This window comes from Electrona antarctica (assembly GCF_951216825.1).
Source record: "Electrona antarctica genome assembly, chromosome: 8".
Classification (NCBI taxonomy): Eukaryota; Metazoa; Chordata; class Actinopteri; order Myctophiformes; family Myctophidae; genus Electrona; species Electrona antarctica.
Genome location: NC_136789.1, coordinates 38,481,532 through 38,501,153, shown reverse-complemented (window position 1 = coordinate 38,501,153; position 19,622 = coordinate 38,481,532). Strand labels below are relative to the sequence as shown.

Genomic DNA, 19,622 nt, shown 5'->3' with positions numbered 1-19,622 from the left:
AGAGCATGGTGGCCAGACTAGAGCATGGTGGCCAGACTAGAGCATGGCAGCCAGACTAGAGCATGGTGGCCAGACTAGAGCATGGCAGCCAGACTAGAGCATGGTGGGCGGCCAGACTAGAGCATGGCAGCCAGACTAGAGCATGGTGGCCAGACTAGAGCATGGTGGCCAGACTAGAGCATGGTGGGCAGCCAGACTAGAGCATGGCAGCCAGACTAGAGCATGGTGGCCAGACTAGAGCATGGCAGCCAGACTAGAGCATGGTGGCCAGACTAGAGCATGGTGGGCAGCCAGACTAGAGCATGGTGGGCAGACTAGAGCATGGTGGGCAGCCAGACTAGAGCATGGTGGCCAGACTAGAGCATGGTGGGCAGCCAGACTAGAGCATGGTGGGCAGCCAGACTAGAGCATGGTGGCCAGACTAGAGCATGGTGGCAAGACTAGAGCATGGTGGGTGGCCAGACTAGAGCATGGTGGCCAGACTAGAGCATGGCAGCCAGACTAGAGCATGGCAGCCAGACTAGAGCATGGTGGCCAGACTAGAGCATGGCAGCCAGACTAGAGCATGGTGGGCAGACTAGAGCATGGTGGCCAGACTAGAGCATGGTGGCCAGACTAGAGCATGGTGGGCAGCCAGACTAGAGCATGGCAGCCAGACTAGAGCATGGTGGGCAGACTAGAGCATGGTGGCCAGACTAGAGCATGGTGGCCAGACTAGAGCATGGTGGGCAGCCAGACTAGAGCATGGTGGCCAGACTAGAGCATGGTGGGCAGCCAGACTAGAGCATGGTGGCCAGACTAGAGCATGGCAGCCAGACTAGAGCATGGTGGCCAGACTAGAGCATGGTGGCCAGACTAGAGCATGGTGGCCAGACTAGAGCATGGTGGGCAGACTAGAGCATGGTGGCCAGACTAGAGCATGGTGGCCAGACTAGAGCATGGTGGCCAGACTAGAGCATGGTGGGTGGCCAGACTAGAGCATGGTGGCCAGACTAGAGCATGGTGGCCAGACTAGAGCATGGTGGGCAGACTAGAGCATGGTGGCCAGACTAGAGCATGGTGGCCAGACTAGAGCATGGTGGGCAGACTAGAGCATGGTGGCCAGACTAGAGCATGGTGGGCAGACTAGAGCATGGTGGCCAGACTAGAGCATGGCAGCCAGACTAGAGCATGGTGGCCAGACTAGAGCATGGCAGCCAGACTAGAGCATGGTGGGCAGCCAGACTAGAGCATGGCAGCCAGACTAGAGCATGGTGGGCAGCCAGACTAGAGCATGGTGGCCAGACTAGAGCATGGTGGCCAGACTAGAGCATGGTGGGCAGACTAGAGCATGGTGGCCAGACTAGAGCATGGTGGGCAGACTAGAGCATGGTGGCCAGACTAGAGCATGGTGGCCAGACTAGAGCATGGTGGCCAGACTAGAGCATGGTGGCCAGACTAGAGCATGGTGGCCAGACTAGTATATAGGTGTGTATAGGTGTATATAGGTGTGTATAGGTGTGTATAGGTGTATATAGTTATGGTTAACCTGTTCTTTCAGCTCGTCGATGGTCCCCTCTGCCTCCTTCCTCCTCCTACTATAGATGTATAGGTGTGTATAGTTATGGTTAACCTGTTCTTTCAGCTCGTCGATGGTCCCCTCTGCCTCCTTCCTCCTCCTACTATAGATGTATAGGTGTATATAGTTATGGTTAACCTGTTCTTTCAGCTCGTCGATGGTCCCCTCTGCCTCCTTCCTCCTCCTACTATAGATGTATAGGTGTGTATAGGTGTATATAGTTATGGTTAACCTGTTCTTTCAGCTCGTCGATGGTCCCCTCTGCCTCCTTCCTCCTCCTACTATAGATGTATAGGTGTGTATAGGTGTATATAGTTATGGTTAACCTGTTCTTTCAGCTCGTCGATGGTCCCCTCTGCCTCCTTCCTCCTCCTACTATAGATGTATAGGTGTGTATAGGTGTATAAACCTGTTCTTTCAGCTCGTCGATGGTCCCCTCTGCCTCCTTCCTCCTCCTACTATAGATGTATAGGTGTGTATAGGTGTATAAACCTGTTCTTTCAGCTCGTCGATGGTCCCCTCTGCCTCCTTCCTCCTCCTACTATAGATGTATAGGTGTGTATAGGTGTATAAACCTGTTCTTTCAGCTCGTCGATGGTCCCCTCTGCCTCCTTCATGTCCTCCTGGAGTTTCTCTCTGGAACTCCGCAGCGTGTCCAGCTCACAGTTCTTCTTCTCCATTTGTTTCTGGAGCTTCACGTGTTCCTGCTTCTCTGAGGAGGACAGGTCTCGCATCCTGGAGGGGTGAGACAGGAGAGGAGGTGAGACAGGAGAGAGAGTGAGACAGGTCTCACATCCTGGAGGGGTGAGACAGGAGATAGAGTGAGACAGGAGAGAGGTGAGACAGGAGAGAGAGTGAGACAGGAGAGAGGTGAGACAGGAGAGAGAGTGAGACAGGACAGAGAGTGAGACAGGAGAGAGAGGTGAGACAGGAGAGAGAGTGAGACAGGAGAGAGGTGAGACAGGAGATAGAGTGAGACAGGAGAGAGTGAGACAGGATAGAGAGGTGAGACAGGAGAGAGAGGTGAGACAGGAGATAGAGTGAGACAGGAGAGAGTGAGACAGGAGAGATAGGTGAAACAGGAGAGAGTGAGACAGGAGAGAGAGTGAGACAGGAGAGAGGTGAGACAGGTGAGAGAGGTGAGACAGGAGAGAGAGGTGAGACAGGAGAGAGTGAGACAGGAGAGAGAGGTGAGACAGGAGAGAGTGAGACAGGAGAGAGTGAGACAGGATAGAGAGGTGAGACAGGAGAGAGTGAGACAGGAGAGAGTGAGACAGGAGAGAGAGGTGAGACAGGAGAGAGTGAGACAGGAGAGAGAAGTGAGACAGGAGAGAGTGAGACAGGAGAGAGAGGTGAGACAGGAGAGAGTGAGACAGGAGATAGAGTGAGACAGGAGAGAGTGAGACAGGATAGAGAGGTGAGACCGGAGAGAGTGAGACAGGATAGAGAGGTGAGACCGGAGAGAGTGAGACAGGATAGAGAGGTGAGACCGGAGAGAGGTGAGACAGGAGAGAGGTGAGACAGTAGAGAGGTGAGACAGGAGAGAGGTGAGACAGTAGAGAGAGGTGAGACAGGAGAGAGGTAAGACAGGAGAGAGAGTGAGACAGGAGAGAGAGTGAGACAGGAGAGAGAGGTGAGACAGGAGAGAGAGGTGAGACAGGAGAGAGAGAGACAGGAGAGAGTGAGACAGGAGAGAGAGTGAGACAGGAGAGAGGTGAGACAGGAGAGAGAGGTGAGACAGGAGAGAGAGTGAGACAGGAGAGAGAGTGAGACAGGAGAGAGAGGTGAGACAGGAGAGAGTGAGACAGGATAGAGAGGTGAGACCGGAGAGAGGTGAGACAGGAGAGAGGTGAGACAGGAGAGAGGTGAGACAGGAGAGAGGTGAGACAGGAGAGAGAGGTGAGACAGGAGAGAGGTGAGACAGGAGAGAGAGTGAGACAGGAGAGAGAGGTGAGACAGGAGAGAGAGTGAGACAGGAGAGAGAGTGAGACAGGAGAGAGGTGAGACAGGTGAGAGAGTGAGACAGGAGAGAGGTGAGACAGGAGAGAGAGGTGAGACAGGAGAGAGAGGTGAGACAGGAGAGAGAGTGAGACAGGAGAGAGGTGAGACAGGAGAGAGGTGAGACAGTAGAGAGGTGAGACAGGAGAGAGGTGAGACAGTAGAGAGAGGTGAGACAGGGGAGAGGTGAGACAGGAGAGAGAGTGAGACAGGAGAGAGAGTGAGACAGGAGAGAGAGGTGAGACAGGAGAGAGAGGTGAGACAGGAGAGAGTGAGACAGGAGAGAGTGAGACAGGAGAGAGAGTGAGACAGGAGAGAGAGGTGAGACAGGAGAGAGAGGTGAGACAGGAGAGAGAGTGAGACAGGAGAGAGTGAGACAGGAGAGAGAGGTGAGACAGGAGAGAGTGAGACAGGAGAGAGTGAGACAGGATAGAGAGGTGAGACAGGAGAGAGGTGAGACAGGAGAGAGGTGAGACAGGAGAGAGAGGTGAGACAGGGGAGAGGTGAGACAGGGGAGAGGTGAGACAGGAGGGAGAGGTGAGACAGGAGAGAGAGTGAGACAGGAGAGAGGTGAGACAGGAGAGAGAGTGAGACAGGAGAGAGGTGAGACAGGTGAGAGAGTGAGACAGGAGAGAGGTGAGACAGGAGAGAGATGTGAGACAGGAGTGAGACAGGAGAGAGAGTGAGACAGGAGAGAGAGTGAGACAGGAGAGAGAGTGAGACAGGAGAGAGGTGAGACAGGAGCGAGAGTAAGACAGGAGAGCGTGAGACAGGAGAGAGAGGTGAGACAGGAGAGAGAGGTGAGACAGGAGAGAGTGAGACAGGAGAGAGTGAGACAGGAGAGAGTGAGACAGGAGAGAGAGGTGAGACAGGAGAGAGTGAGACAGGAGAGAGTGAGACAGGAGAGAGAGTGAGAGAGAGAGTGAGACAGGAGAGAGAGTGAGACAGGAGAGAGAGGTGAGACAGGAGAGAGTGAGACAGGAGAGAGAGAGGTGAGACAGGAGAGAGTGAGACAGGAGAGAGAGTGAGACAGGAGAGAGAGTGAGACAGGAGAGAGAGGGAGACAGGAGAGAGTGAGACAGGAGAGAGAGTGAGACAGGATAGAGTGAGACAGGAGAGAGAGGTGAGACAGGAGAGAGTGAGACAGGATAGAGTGAGACAGGAGAGAGAGTGAGACAGGATAGAGTGAGACATGAGAGAGTGAGACAGGAGAGAGGTGAGACAGGAGATAGAGTGAGACAGGAGAGAGTGAGACAGGAGAGTGAGACAGGAGAGAGAGTGAGACAGGAGAGAGTGAGACAGGAGAGACTGACCTGACCAGGGCCTCCTTCAGCCTGTTGTTCTGCTCCTCCAGCTGTTTAACATGGTAGGAGGAGGCTGCTCCATCTGTACCTGGAGAGAGAGAGATAGAGAGACATTAGCTTCACATGGTAGGAGGAGGCTGCTCCATCTGTACCTGGAGAGAGAGAGAGAGAGAGATAGAGAGACATTAGCTTCACATGGTAGGAGGAGGCTGCTCCATCTGTACCTGGAGAGAGAGAGAGAGAGAGAGAGATAGAGAGACATTAGCTTCACATGGTAGGAGGAGGCTGCTCCATCTGTACCTAGAGAGAGAGAGAGAGAGAGAGAGAGATAGAGAGACATTAGCTTCACATGGTAGGAGGAGGCTGCTCCATCTGTATCTGGAGAGAGAGAGAGAGATAGAGAGACATTAGCTTCACATGGTAGGAGGAGGCTGCTCCATCTGTACCTGGATGGAGGGTGGAGGAGAGAGAGATGGACAGATGGAGGTATTTTATCTCCTCCACCAACCTTCCTCCTCTACCTCATGAGGAACCAACCTTTCTCCTCTACCTCATGAGGAACCAACCTTTCTCCTCTACCTCATGAGGAACCAACCTTTCTCCTCTACCTCATGAGGAACCAACCTTTCTCCTCTACCTCATGAGGAACCAACCTTTCTCCTCTACCTCATGAGGAACCAACCTTTCTCCTCTACCTCATACTGAGGAACCAACCTTTCTCCTCTACCTCATGAGGAACCAACCTTTCTCCTCTACCTCATGAGGAACCAACCTTTCTCCTCTATCTCATGAGGAACCAACCTTTCTCCTCTACCTCATGAGGAACCAACCTTTCTCCTCTACCTCATACTGAGGAACCAACCTTTCTCCTCTACCTCATGAGGAACCAACCTTTCTCCTCTATCTCATGAGGAACCAACCTTTCTCCTCTACCTCATGAGGAACCAACCTTTCTCCTCTACCTCATACTGAGGAACCAACCTTTCTCCTCTACCTCATGAGGAACCAATCTTTCTCCTCTACCTCATGAGGAACCAACCTTTCTCCTCTACCTCATGAGGAACCAACCTTTCTCCTCTACCTCATACTGAGGAACCAACCTTTCTCCTCTACCTCATGAGGAACCAACCTTTCTCCTCTACCTCATGAGGAACCAACCTTTCTCCTCTACCTCATACTGAGGAACCAACCTTTCTCCTCTACCTCATGAGGAACCAACCTTTCTCCTCTACCTCATGAGGAACCAACCTTTCTCCTCTACCTCATGAGGAACCAACCTTTCTCCTCTACCTCATGAGGAACCAACCTTTCTCCTCTATCTCATGAGGAACCAACCTTTCTCCTCTAACTCATGAGGAACCAACCTTTCTCCTCTACCTCATACTGAGGAACCAACCTTTCTCCTCTACCTCATGAGGAACCAACCTTTCTCCTCTACCTCATGAGGAACCAACCTTTCTCCTCTACCTCATGAGGAACCAACCTTTCTCCTCTACCTCATGAGGAACCAACCTTTCTCCTCTACCTCATGAGGAACCAACCTTTCTCCTCTACCTCATACTGAGGAACCAACCTTTCTCCTCTACCTCATGAGGAACCAACCTTTCTCCTCTACCTCATGAGGAACCAACCTTTCTCCTCTATCTCATGAGGAACCAACCTTTCTCCTCTACCTCATGAGGAACCAACCTTTCTCCTCTACCTCATACTGAGGAACCAACCTTTCTCCTCTACCTCATGAGGAACCAATCTTTCTCCTATACCTCATGAGGAACCAACCGTTCTCCTCTACCTCATGAGGAACCAACCTTTCTCCTCTACCTCATACTGAGGAACCAACCTTTCTCCTCTACCTCATACTGAGGAACCAACCTTTCTCCTCTACCTCATGAGGAACCAACCTTTCTCCTCTACCTCATACTGAGGAACCAACCTTTCTCCTCTACCTCATGAGGAACCAACCTTTCTCCTCTACCTCATGAGGAACCAACCTTTCTCCTCTACCTCATGAGGAACCAACCTTTCTCCTCTACCTTATGAGGAACCAACCTTTATCCTCTACCTCATGAGGAACCAACCTTTCTCCTCTACCTCATACTGAGGAACCAACCTTTCTCCTCTACCTCATACTGAGGAACCAACCTTTCTCCTCTACCTCATGAGGAACCAACCTTTCTCCTCTACCTCATGAGGAACCAACCTTTCTCCTCTACCTAATGAGGAACCAACCTTTCTCCTCTATCTCATGAGGAACCAACCTTTCTCCTCTACCTCATACTGAGGAACCAACCCTTCTCCTCTACCTCATGAGGAACCAACCTTTCTCCTCTACCTCATGAGGAACCAACCTTTCTCCTCTACCTCATGAGGAACCAACCTTTCTCCTCTACCTCATACTGAGGAACCAACCCTTCTCCTCTACCTCATGAGGAACCAACCTTTCTCCTCTACCTCATGAGGAACCAACCTTTCTCCTCTACCTCATGAGGAACCAACCTTTATCCTCTACCTCATGAGGAACCAACCTTTCTCCTCTACCTAATGAGGAACCAACCTTTCTCCTCTATCTCATGAGGAACCAACCTTTCTCCTCTACCTCATACTGAGGAACCAACCTTTCTCCTCTACCTCATGAGGAACCAACCTTTCTCCTCTATCTCGTGCTTAAGGATCTCCAGGTCCATGGACATCTCCTCCAGCTTCTCCTTCAGCCCCTCCACCTCGGCCTGGAGGCTCTCAGCTCGCTCCTCGGCCATCTCCTTGTCCAGCGTGGCCATCTCGATGGCGTCCGCCGTGTCCGCCATCTCCTCCATGTAGTGGTCCTTCCCCTCGTGGGCCTCGCGCGCTTCCTGGGGAGACGCGGAGGAAAGGTCTATGTTTTAGCAGGCATGCAAACAGACCGAAGCTGGAAAAGGTGACAGTGTGCGGGGGACGCACACTTTTTTGAGGGTTTTATGGGTACCAAACAGGGCTGGACTGGCCACAGGTCATACCGGGCATTTTCCCAGTGGGCCGCGACCATATGGTCGCGGCCCGCCAGGCCGCCAGTTGATATTAACCTGCGGGCAGCATTAGGTGAAGGTGGGGGCCACCCTCAGGCCGCCAGTTGATATTAACCTGCGGGCCGCATTAGGTGAAGGTGGGGGCCACATGTGGGGGCCCAGTGGGGAGGGATGGTATGACAGACTGACTGGTATAAACAGTGCCCCCAGTGGGGAGGGATGGTATGACAGACAGACTGGTATAAACAGCGCCCCCAGTGGGGAGGGATGGTATGACAGACGGACTGGTATAAACAGCGCCCCCGGTGTAGAGGGATGGTATGACAGACTGGTATAAACAGCGCCCCCAGTGGGGAGGGATGGTATGACAGACTGGTATAAACAGTGCCCCCAGTGGGGAGGGATGGTATGACAGACTGACTGGTATAAACAGTGCCCCCAGTGGGGAGGGATGCTATTACAGAGAGAGTAGTATAAACAGCGTCCCCAGTGGGGAGGGATGGTATAAACAGCACCCCCAGTGTAGAGGGATGGTATAAACAGCACCCCCAGTGGGGAGGGATGGTATGACAGACTGACTGGTATAAACAGCGCCCCCAGTGGGGAGGGATGGTATGACAGAGAGACTGGTATAAACAGTGCCCCCAGTGGGGAGGGATGGTATGACAGACTGACTGGTATAAACAGTGCTCCCAGTGGGGAGGGATGGTATGACAGAGAGACTGGTATAAACAGCGTCCCCAGTGGGGAGGGATGGTATAAACAGCACCCCCAGTGTAGAGGGATGGTATAAACAGCGCCCCCAGTGGGGAGGGATGGTATGACAGACTGACTGGTATAAACAGCGCCCCCAGTGGGGAGGGATGGTATGACAGAGAGACTGGTAGAAACAGCACCCCCAGTGGGGAGGGATGGTATGACAGACTGACTGGTATAAACAGTGCTCCCAGAGGGGAGGGATGGTATGACAGACTGACTGGTATAAACAGCGTCCAGTATATACTACACTTAAGAGTCATCAGTACAAATCTATTACTCTCAGTATGTAGAAAGATGTTCAAATTAATTACTTCCTGTACTGTACTGTACTAGCCCTCCTCCCCGGCCTGTGTGTGTCTGTGTGTTAGGCTGTGCAACAGTGACACTTGGTGGTGAACAAACGCTATAACGCTATGTTCGTGCTCGGACACAGCCAGGGACACAGGGACACAGCCAGGGACACAGCTAGGGACACAGCTAGGGACACAGGGACACAGCCAGGGACCCAGGGACACAGCCAGGGACCCAGGGACACAGGAAAACAGCCAGGGACCCAGGGACACAGCCAGGGACACAGCTAGGGACACAGCCAGGGACCCAGGGGCACAGCCAGGGACACAGCCAGGGACACAGGGACACAGCCAGGGACCCAGGGACCCAGCCAGGGACACAGCCAGGGACCCAGGGACACAGCCAGGGACACAGGGACACAGCTAGGGACACAGGGACACAGCCAGGGACAGACCCAGTGACACAGGGACACAGCCAGGGACAGACCCAGGGACACAGCCAGGGACACAGGGACACAGCCAGGGACACAGCCAGGGACACAGCCAGGGACAGACCCAGGGACACAGCCAGGGACACAGCCAGGGACGCAGGGACACAGCCAGGGACAGACCCAATGACACAGGGACACAGCCAGGGACAGACCCAATGACACAGCCAGGGACACAGGGACAGACCCAGTGACACAGGGACACAGCCAGGGACACAGCCAGGGACAGACCCAGGGACACACACATACTGTAGCTGTCTATAGTGTGGTTGAGTGGTTGCACCACTCAAAAATGACAGATGATTATTTACTAAATCAGTACAAATCTATAGTCAGTATTGAGCAAGATGTTAACATTCATTTCCTGATAGTCATAGAAGAACAATTCATTTACTCCAACAGTTTGAGGAGTGCTAGCCCCTCCTATATTCAGCTATAGTGTAGATTTGTCCTAAATGCCATTGACAATGAATGGAGAATAATTGTCATATATCGGCTATTTTTGTCCTACACATTCATTGTCACAAAAATGACAATGAATGGATGATGTATGATGATACTGTAAGAGTGCCGCTCACTTCACACAGGTGTGATTTTTAAAAACAGGTCCAACACTCCCATCTCAAAATCCCTTATAGTTACACTCTTCACATCATGTCAAATAGAAATTATATTCACTGGCAAAATAATAAATTATAATAAAAATAGTTTTGGAACAGGGTCAGTTTACTTCATTATTTTAGCCTTAGTCAATTTAAGACATGTAGATAAGAGTAACATCCTCTCCTTATTCAACAGTTGAGCTGCATGTTTTCTTTTTTAATATATCTTTAGTATTATGTAAGCCCTGGGGGGGGGGGGGGGGTGTAGGACTACAAGTTGTATGTATCAAGCGTTTTATTTATTTACTCACACGCACGCACGCACACACACGTGCGCGTGCTTTATTTATTTACTCGCATGCATGTATGCACACACGCGAGCACACACACACACACACAGCGAGATAAACTGACGCCGGCGTGTCCACACCACAGACAGTATAACGCAAGGTGCTAACGTTGCTAATGCTAACTAGTAGCAGCTGCACTTGCAGCTAAACTATGGGATTGACTGGCGAGTCCCGCCCGTCCCGCCGAGTCCCGCGTCCACACAAACAGGTTCTTCCGCGGAGCGGCCAGAGGTGGCGCACATCATGATCATGATGCCGCAGATACAAGCAGAATATCTTCCAGAATCATTACAGTTCGTTTCTCGTGAGTCCGTCAGAGAATGCTCCGGGCAGCGGGCTCGGGCTCCACCCCCACCCACAGACCCCCTCACCCCCCCCAAACATTTTTTAACGGATTTGCATTAATCACATGGGTGCCTTATTTGGAATAAAAACGGCGATTTTCGCCGAAAAGCTACACGTTTGCATGTCTGTTTAGGGTTACATCTAGGGTTAGGGTCATCTAGGGTTAGGGTCATCTAGGGTTAGGGTCATCTAGGGTCATCTAGGGTTAGGGTCATCTAGGGTTAGGGTTATCTAGGGTCATCTAGGGTTAGGGTAATCTAGGGTTAGGGTTATCTAGGGTCATCTAGGGTTAGGGTCATCTAGGGTTAGGGTCATCTAGGGTTAGGGTCATCTAGGGTTATGGTCATCTAGGGTTAGGGTCATCTAGGGTTAGGGTAATCTAGGGTCATCTAGGGTTAGGGTCATCTAGGGTCATCTAGGGTTAGGGTCATCTAGGGTCATCTAGGGTTAGGGTCATCTAGGGTCATCTAGGGTTAGGGTCATCTAGGGTTAGGGTCATCTAGGGTCATCTAGGGTTAGGGTCATCTAGGGTTAGGGTCATCTAAGGTTAGGGTCATCTAGGGTTATCTGGTGGGTCTGCAGCTCACTCTAACACTGTTACCTTCTAGTTTTAACTCTTTACCTTCTAGTTTTAACTCCTTCTAGTTTAACTCTTTACCTTCTAGTTTTAACTCTTTACCTTCTAGTTTTAACTCTTTACCTTTTAGTTTTAACTCCTTCTAGTTTAACTCGTTACCTTCTAGTTTTAACTCCTAGTTTTAACTCGTTACCTTCTAGTTTTAACACCTTCTAGTTTTAACTCCTTCTAGTTTTAACTCGTTACCTTCTAGTTTTAACTCTTTACCTTCTAGTTTTAACTCTTTACCTTCTAGTTTTAACTCCTAGTTTTAACTCTTTACCTTCTAGTTTTAACTCTTTACCTCCTAGTTTTAACTCTTTACCTTCTAGTTTTAACTCTTTACCTTCTAGTTTAACTCTTTACCTTCTAGTTTAACTCTTTACCTTCTAGTTTTAACTCCTAGTTTTAACTCGTTACCTCCTAGTTTTAACTCGTTACCTCGTAGTTTTAACTCGTTACCTCGTAGTTTTAACTCGTTACCTTCTAGTTTTAACACGTTACCTTCTAGTTTTAACTCGTTACCTTCTAGTTTAACGCTTTACCTTCTAGTTTTAACTCTTTACCTTCTAGTTTTAACTCTTTACCTTCTAGTTTAACTCTTTACCTCCTAGTTTTAACTGTTTACCTTCTTGGCCTCCTTCAGCTGCCTCTGCAGCTCGCTCTGCTGCTCCTGCATCTTGTTCTTCCACTCCTGGAGCTGCTCCATCTGGATCTTATGCTTCTCCAGCTCCTTCAGCTTGGCCTTGTCCTCCGCCCGCTTCATCTTTAGAGTCTCCAGCTTCTCCTCCAGGTCCTTCACCTGACCACGCAGAGACTCCTCCTCCTGGGAGGGAGAGAGTTCATATAAATGCTTCTGTCATACAGTCTGGAGCAACGGAAGCTCTGATCATGAGTCAAATATAAATGCTTCCGTCGTACAGTCTGGAGCAACGGAAGCTCTGATCACGAGTAAAATATAAATGCTTCCGTCATACAGTCTGGAGCAACGGAAGCTCTGATCATGAGTAAAATACAAATGCTTCCGTCATACAGTCTGGAGCAACGGAAGCTCTGATCATGAGTAAAATATAAATGCTTCCTTCGTACAGTCTGGAGCAACGGAAGCTCTGATCATGAGTAAAATATAAATGCTTCCGTCATACAGTCTGGAGCAACGGAAGCTCTGATCATGAGTAAAATATAAATGCTTCCGTCATACAGTCTGGAGCAACGGAAGCTCTGATCATGAGTAAAATATAAATGCTTCCGTCATACAGTCTGGAGCAACGGAAGCTCTGATCATGAGTAAAATATAAATGCTTCCGTCATACAGTCTGGAGCAACGGAAGCTCTGATCGCGAGTAAAATATAAATGCTTCCGTCATACAGTCTGGAGCAACGGAAGCTCTGATCATGAGTAAAATATAAATGCTTCCGTCGTACAGTCTGGAGCAACGGAAGCTCTGATCATGAGTCAAATATAAATGCTTCCGTCGTACAGTCTGGAGCAACGGAAGCTCTGATCATGAGTCAAATATAAATGCTTCCGTCATACAGTCTGGAGCAACGGAAGCTCTGATCATGAGTAAAATATAAATGCTTCCGTCATACAGTCTGGAGCAACGGAAGCTCTGATCATGAGTCAAATATAAATGCTTCCGTCGTACAGTCTGGAGCAACGGAAGCTCTGATCATGAGTAAAATATAAATGCTTCCGTCATACAGTCTGGAGCAACGGAAGCTCTGATCATGAGTAAAATATAAATGCTTCAGTCATACAGTCTGGAGCAACGGAAGCTCTGATCATGAGTAAAATATAAATGCTTCCGCCGTACAGTCTGGAGCAACGGAAGCTCTGATCATGAGTAAAATATAAATGCTTCCGTCACACAGTCTGGAGCAACGGAAGCTCTGATCATGAGTAAAATATAAATGCTTCCGTCACACAGTCTGGAGCAACGGAAGCTCTGATCATGAGTAAAATATAAATGCTTCCGTCGTACAGTCTGGAGCAACGGAAGCTCTGATTAGGGGTATGACTCTAACCTTGCTCTGAGCAGAGGGGTTAGGGGTATGACTCTCACCTTGCTCTGGGCAGAGGGGTTAGGGTTAGGGGTATGACTCTCACCTTGCTCTGAGCAGAGGGGATAGGGGTATGACTCTCACCTTGCTGAGCAGAGGGGTTAGGGGTATGACTCTCACCTTGCTGAGCAGAGGGGTTAGGGGTATGACTCTCACCTTGCTCTGAGCAGAGGGGTTAGGGGTATGACTCTCACCTTGCTGAGCAGAGGGGTTAGGGGTATGACTCTCACCTTGCTGAGCAGAGGGGTTAGGGTTAGGGGTATGACTCTCACATTGCTCTGAGCAGAGGGGTTAGGGGTATGACTCTCACCTTGCTGAGCAGAGGGGTTAGGGGTATGACTCTCACCTTGCTCTGAGCAGAGGGGTTAGGGGTATGACTCTCACCTTGCTCTGAGCAGAGGGGTTAGGGGAAATGTTCCCTCTAATTTGTTTCCAGTCTGAGCAAACACTCAAAACTGAGCAGACATCAGCAACTACTGAGCAATCATACGTCACCTTGACACCAACTGTCCAAACGTTAGATAATGCGAAGTGAGCGCCCCTCACTTCACACAGGCGTGATGTTTTATTTTTTCCAAATGGATTTTGGTATACGAGTGAATCAATTAATAGTTACATAAGGTTACGCAAGTTACAACATTTTTATTTTATATCAAGGTGGTAGGCTAGCAATTCTAGGAATATTCAGTTAGTCTATATCAGTGGTTCTCAACCTTTTCAGGCTGTGACCCCCCAAAGGAATCATATTTGAACTGGGGACCCCCCACCCAGACAAGCAACAGAATGGTTCCACAGATAAATATTGTGAAAATAGCCGATCTACAAACTCGTTGTGAACTTGTAGATCGGCTATTTTCACAATTGTTGCCTCTTTCTTTATTATTTAATAATAAATAATGTTTGACCAGTTTTTATAGCATGGTTTGCTGATTACTTTTGATGCAGTAATGGTATTTTTCTTTTAGAGCCTTTGAGGTATTATAGAAGTCTTAAAAGTCCTTAAATTGTCACTTCACTGTCATCTGGGGTCCTCCTCATCACCCCCAAATCACCCACTGTCATCTGGGGTCCTCCTCATCACCCCCAAATCACCCACTGTCATCTGGGGTCCTCCTCATCACCCCCAAATCACCCACTGTCATCTGGGGTCCTCCTCATCACCCCCAAATCACCAACTGTCATCTGGGGTCCTCCTCATCACCCCCAAATCACCCACTGTCATCTGGGGTCCTCCTCATCACCCCCAAATCACCCACTGTCATCTGGGGTCCTCCTCATCACCCCCAAATCACCCACTGTCATCTGGGGTCCTCCTCCTCACCCCCAAATCACCCACTGTCATCTGGGGTCCTCCTCATCACCCCCAAATCATGTGGAGACCCACAGGTTGATAGTTTCTCAGATTGTCCCTTTGGCCCCTACTACACCAGCTATGGGCTATAGTCCCTTTGGCCCCTACTACGCCAGCTATGGGCTATAGTCCCTTTGGCCCCTACTACGCCAGCTATGGGTTATAGTCCCTTTGGCCCCTACTACGCCAGCTATGGGCTATAGTCCCTTTGGCCCCTACTACGCCAGCTATGGGCTATAGTCCCTTTGGCCCCTACTACACCAGCTATGGGCTATAGTCCCTTTGGCCCCTGCCAGCTATGGGCTATAGTCCCTTTGGCCCCTACTACACCAGCTATGGGCTATAGTCCCTTTGGCCCCTACTACACCAGCTATGGGCTATAGTCCCTTTGGCCCCTGCCAGCTATGGGCTATAGTCCCTTTGGCCCCTACTACGCCAGCTATGGGCTATAGTCCCTTTGGCCCCTACTACGCCAGCTATGGGCTATAGTCCCTTTGGCCCCTACTACGCCAGCTATGGGCTATAGTCCCTTTGGCCCCTACTACACCAGCTATGGGCTATAGTCCCTTTGGCCCCTACTACACCAGCTATGGGCTATAGTCCCTTTGGCCCCTGCCAGCTATGGGCTATAGTCCCTTTGGCCCCTACTACACCAGCTATGGGCTATAGTCCCTTTGGCCCCTACTACGCCAGCTATGGGTTATAGTCCCTTTGGCCCCTACTACGCCAGCTATGGGCTATAGTCCCTTTGGCCCCTACTATGCCAGCTATGGGCTATAGTCCCTTTGGCCCCTACTACGCCAGCTATGGGCTATAGTCCCTTTGGCCCCTACTACACCAGCTATGGGCTATAGTCCCTTTGGCCCCTACTACGCCAGCTATGGGCTATAGTCCCTTTGGCCCCTACTACGCCAGCTATGGGCTATAGTCCCTTTGGCCCCTACTATGCCAGCTATGGGCTATAGTCCCTTTGGCCCCTGCTACACCAGCTATGGGCTATAGTCCCTTTGGCCCCTAATACACCAGCTATGGGCTATAGTCCCTTTGGCCCCTACTACGCCAGCTATGGGCTATAGTCCCTTTGGCCCCTACTACGCCAGCTATGGGCTATAGTCCCTTTGGCCCCTACTACGCCAGCTATGGGCTATAGTCCCTTTGGCCCCTACTATGCCAGCTATGGGCTATAGTCCCTTTGGCCCCTACTACGCCAGCTATGGGCTATAGTCCCTTTGGCCCCTACTACACCAGCTATGGGCTATAGTCCCTTTGGCCCCTACTATGCCAGCTATGGGCTATAGTCCCTTTGGCCCCTACTACGCCAGCTATGGGCTATAGTCCCTTTGGCCCCTACTACACCAGCTATGGGCTATAGTCCCTTTGGCCCCTACTACGCCAGCTATGGGCTATAGTCCCTTTGGCCCCTACTACGCCAGCTATGGGCTATAGTCCCTTTGGCCCCTACTACACCAGCTATGGGCTATAGTCCCTTTGGCCCCTACTACGCCAGCTATGGGATATTATTAAATGTAGCTCTACATAGCAGAGGGATTGATTGATTGAAGAAAGATGTATTAACAGAGAGATGTTCCATATGGGGCTAGACCGCTAGAGATTAACGTTAGCTTCCACATGTTTCATTCACAAGTACACCGGACTGGAGGCTTGTTGTGCTGTAGTGATAACGACGTTAGCTAACCAGCTAATGCGAAGCTAACGTTAGTCCCCCTCTCGTTGTTGTTGTGCACAGCCATGCTTTTATCCACACTTCCAAGTTAGCCTTTTAAATCTAAATGTCCCATCAATGCACGGGTCCAAGGCAACGCCATCTTATCTGGTTCTTGGGGTTTCATTAACACTGACTGCAGTGCTACCTGCTCCTTCTGTTACGTCTCCACCTCCAAGGTCCCCACTCGCCGCGCAGACGGCGCAGTCATACACAGGAGGAGAGGAGAGGAGACCAAAGAGTCAAAAAGGAGGGGAGGAGACCTGTCTGTCGCCTCGCCTGCTGTAATCTAAATAAACTGTAAAGTAAATAGAAATAAAGTGTAGGCAAATGTCGACTCGGGATAGGTATTATTACTGTAATGTAGATGATACTCGGCGGGGACACAATATTTTTTTAAAGAAAACTTTTCATTTTTTTTACACCAGCGTCGGTGTCTGTGCGCGACAGATTTCAGTTGTGCGCGAGAGCATTTGGCCATGTGTGCGCGCGCGCACGGGCGCACCTTAGGGGGAACATTGGTTAGGGGTATGACTCTCACCTTGCTCTGGGCAGAGGGGTTAGGGTTAGGGGTATGACTCTCACCTTGCTCTGGGCAGCAGAGGGCAGCTGGGAGGAGGCTGGAGACCCCCCACTGGGCTGGGGGATGACGGGGCCTCCCAGTGCACCCTGGGAGGACAGCCCCGCCTCGCTGACATCACCCCCAGAGAGAGAGGACGACAGGCTGGCCCGAGGAGTCTGGAAGGACGGCCCAAAGAGACAAGAGGAGGTTAGGGAGAGGGTCACAGTCTGGAGACACAGAGACAAGAGGAGGTTAGGGAGAGGGTCACAGTCTGGAGACACAGAGACAAGAGGAGGTTAGGGAGAGGGTCACAGTCTGGAGACACAGAGACAAGAGGAGGTTAGGGAGAGGGTCACAGTCTGGAGACACAGAGACAAGAGGAGGTTAGGGAGAGGGTCACAGTCTGGAGACACAGAGAGAGAGGAGGTTAGGGAGAGGGTCAGAGAGATGAGGAGGAGTCTGGAGGGACGTCAGACAGAGAGAGAAGATCAGGGATGTGCACACAGACATCAAAGGGGGCTTCAGCCCCTGCCCTTTAACCCGTCTGTAAAACAACTGCCCTTTTCCAGACCACGAGTACAGCATTTATACTACATGGTGAAAGAAATGCAAAATGCCCTCTTCTCCTTTCCATGCCATGCCGGAAGGAAGGAAGGAAGGAAGGAAGGAAGGAAGGAAGGAAGGAAGGAAGGAAGGCAGCATTCAGGAGAACTGCTTTTAAAAGAAAAAAAAAAGTCTCCTGAACTTGAACACAACAAATTTGTTTTTGAAATCCATGTCGTTACACCGCATCTCCACTAGCTAAAGAGTGCTGGGTTTCGCCCAGCAAATAGCAGATCTACAAACTATCAACGGGTCACGCTGTGACCCGTTGAGAGCTTGTAGATCTGCTATTTGGGTCCAAAAGTGCCCTTTTAAAGGATTTCAGACAGAGAGGACGACAGGCTGTCTATTCTATTGTATTGCTAGAGCACCAAGTACAGAGTTTTTCCACCACTGACAGGATTCAGGTAAAAATAAATCAGCCCTTTTATAAAGGTGGTGAGGCCCGGTGGCATCCTACTACACCCCCTACATTTATAAAGGTGGTGAGGCCCGGTGGCATCCTACTACACCCCTTACATTTATAAAGGTGGTGAGGCCCGGTGGCATCCTACTACACCCCCTACATTTATAAAGGTGGTGAGGCCCGGTGGCATCCTACTACACCCCTTACTGAGGCCCGGTGGCATCCTACTACACCCCTTACATTTATAAAGGTGGTGAGGCCCGGTGGCATCCTACTACACCCCCTACATTTATAAAGGTGGTGAGGCCTGGTGGCATCCTACTACACCCCCTACATTTATAAAGGTGGTGAGGCCTGGTGGCATCCTACTACACCCCTTACATTTATAAAGGTGGTGAGGCCCGGTGGCATCCTACTACACCCCTTACTGAGGCACGGTGGCATCCTACTACACCCCTTACTGAGGCACGGTGGCATCCTACTACACCCCTTACTGAGGCACGGTGGCATCCTACTACACCCCTTACTGAGGCACGGTGGCATCCTACTACACCCCTTACATTTATAAAGGTGGTGAGGCCCGGTGGCATCCTACTACACCCCCTACATTTATAAAGGTGGTGAGGCCTGGTGGCATCCTACTACACCCCTTACTGAGGCCCGGTGGCATCCTACTACACCCCCTACATTTATAAAGGTGGTGAGGCCCGGTGGCATCCTACTACACCCCTTACTGAGGCCCGGTGGCATCCTACTACACCCCTTACTGAGGCACGGTGGCATCCTACTACACCCCTTACTGAGGCACGGTGGCATCCTACTACACCCCTTACTGAGGCACGGTGGCATCCTACTACACCCCTTACATTTTACACTGACATCCCTCCATCCTTCCAAACCACATGCTGTGACCCCAACCACACACTGCGAGTGACCACAACCCTAATGAGTGACCCCAACCCTACCCCCACACTGTGAGTGACCCTGACCCTACCCCCACACTGTGAGTGACCCCAACCCTACCCCCACACTGTGAGTGACCCCAACCCTACCCCCACACTGTGAGTGACCCCAACCCTACCCCCACACTGTGAGTGACCCCAACCCTACCCCCACACTGTGAGTGACCCTACCCCCACACTGTGAGTGACCCTACCCCCACACTGTGAGTGACCCCAACCCTACCCCCACACTGTGAGTGACCCCAACCCTACCCCCACACTGTGAGTGACCCCAACCCTACCCCCACACTGTGAGTGACCCCAACCCTACCCCCACACTGTGAGTGACCCTGACCCCACACTGTGAGTGACCCTGACCCTACCCCCACACTGTGAGTGACCCTACCCCCACACTGTGAGTGACCCTACCCCCACACTGTGAGTGACCCTACCCCCACACTGTGAGTGACCCCAACCCTACCCCCACACTGTGAGTGACCCCAACCCTACCCCCACACTGTGAGTGACCCCAACCCTACCCCCACACTGTGAGTGACCCTACCCCCACACTGTGAGTGACCCTGACCCTACCCCCACACTGTGAGTGACCCCAACCCTACCCCCACACTGTGAGTGACCCCAACCCTACCCCCACACTGT

At 51.0% G+C, this 19,622-nt stretch overlaps 1 protein-coding gene across 4 annotated transcripts in view; it reads right to left on the bottom strand.

Annotated features, from left to right (window-relative positions):
* The window catches only part of LOC306928450 (dynactin subunit 1-like), a 142,326-nt gene that overhangs the window by 58,322 nt on the left and 64,382 nt on the right, over positions 1-19,622 (bottom strand). For all 4 annotated transcript variants that reach the window (XM_079508578.1, XM_079508577.1, XM_079508576.1 and 1 more), the window contains 5 exons: positions 17,036-17,188; positions 11,941-12,138; positions 7,505-7,709; positions 4,870-4,948; positions 2,134-2,293 (listed from right to left, as the gene is read on the bottom strand). In XM_079508578.1, the coding sequence (XP_079364704.1) occupies positions 2,134-2,293; positions 4,870-4,948; positions 7,505-7,709; positions 11,941-12,138; positions 17,036-17,188 (795 nt within the window). The remainder of the gene's footprint in view (positions 1-2,133; positions 2,294-4,869; positions 4,949-7,504; positions 7,710-11,940; positions 12,139-17,035; positions 17,189-19,622) is intronic.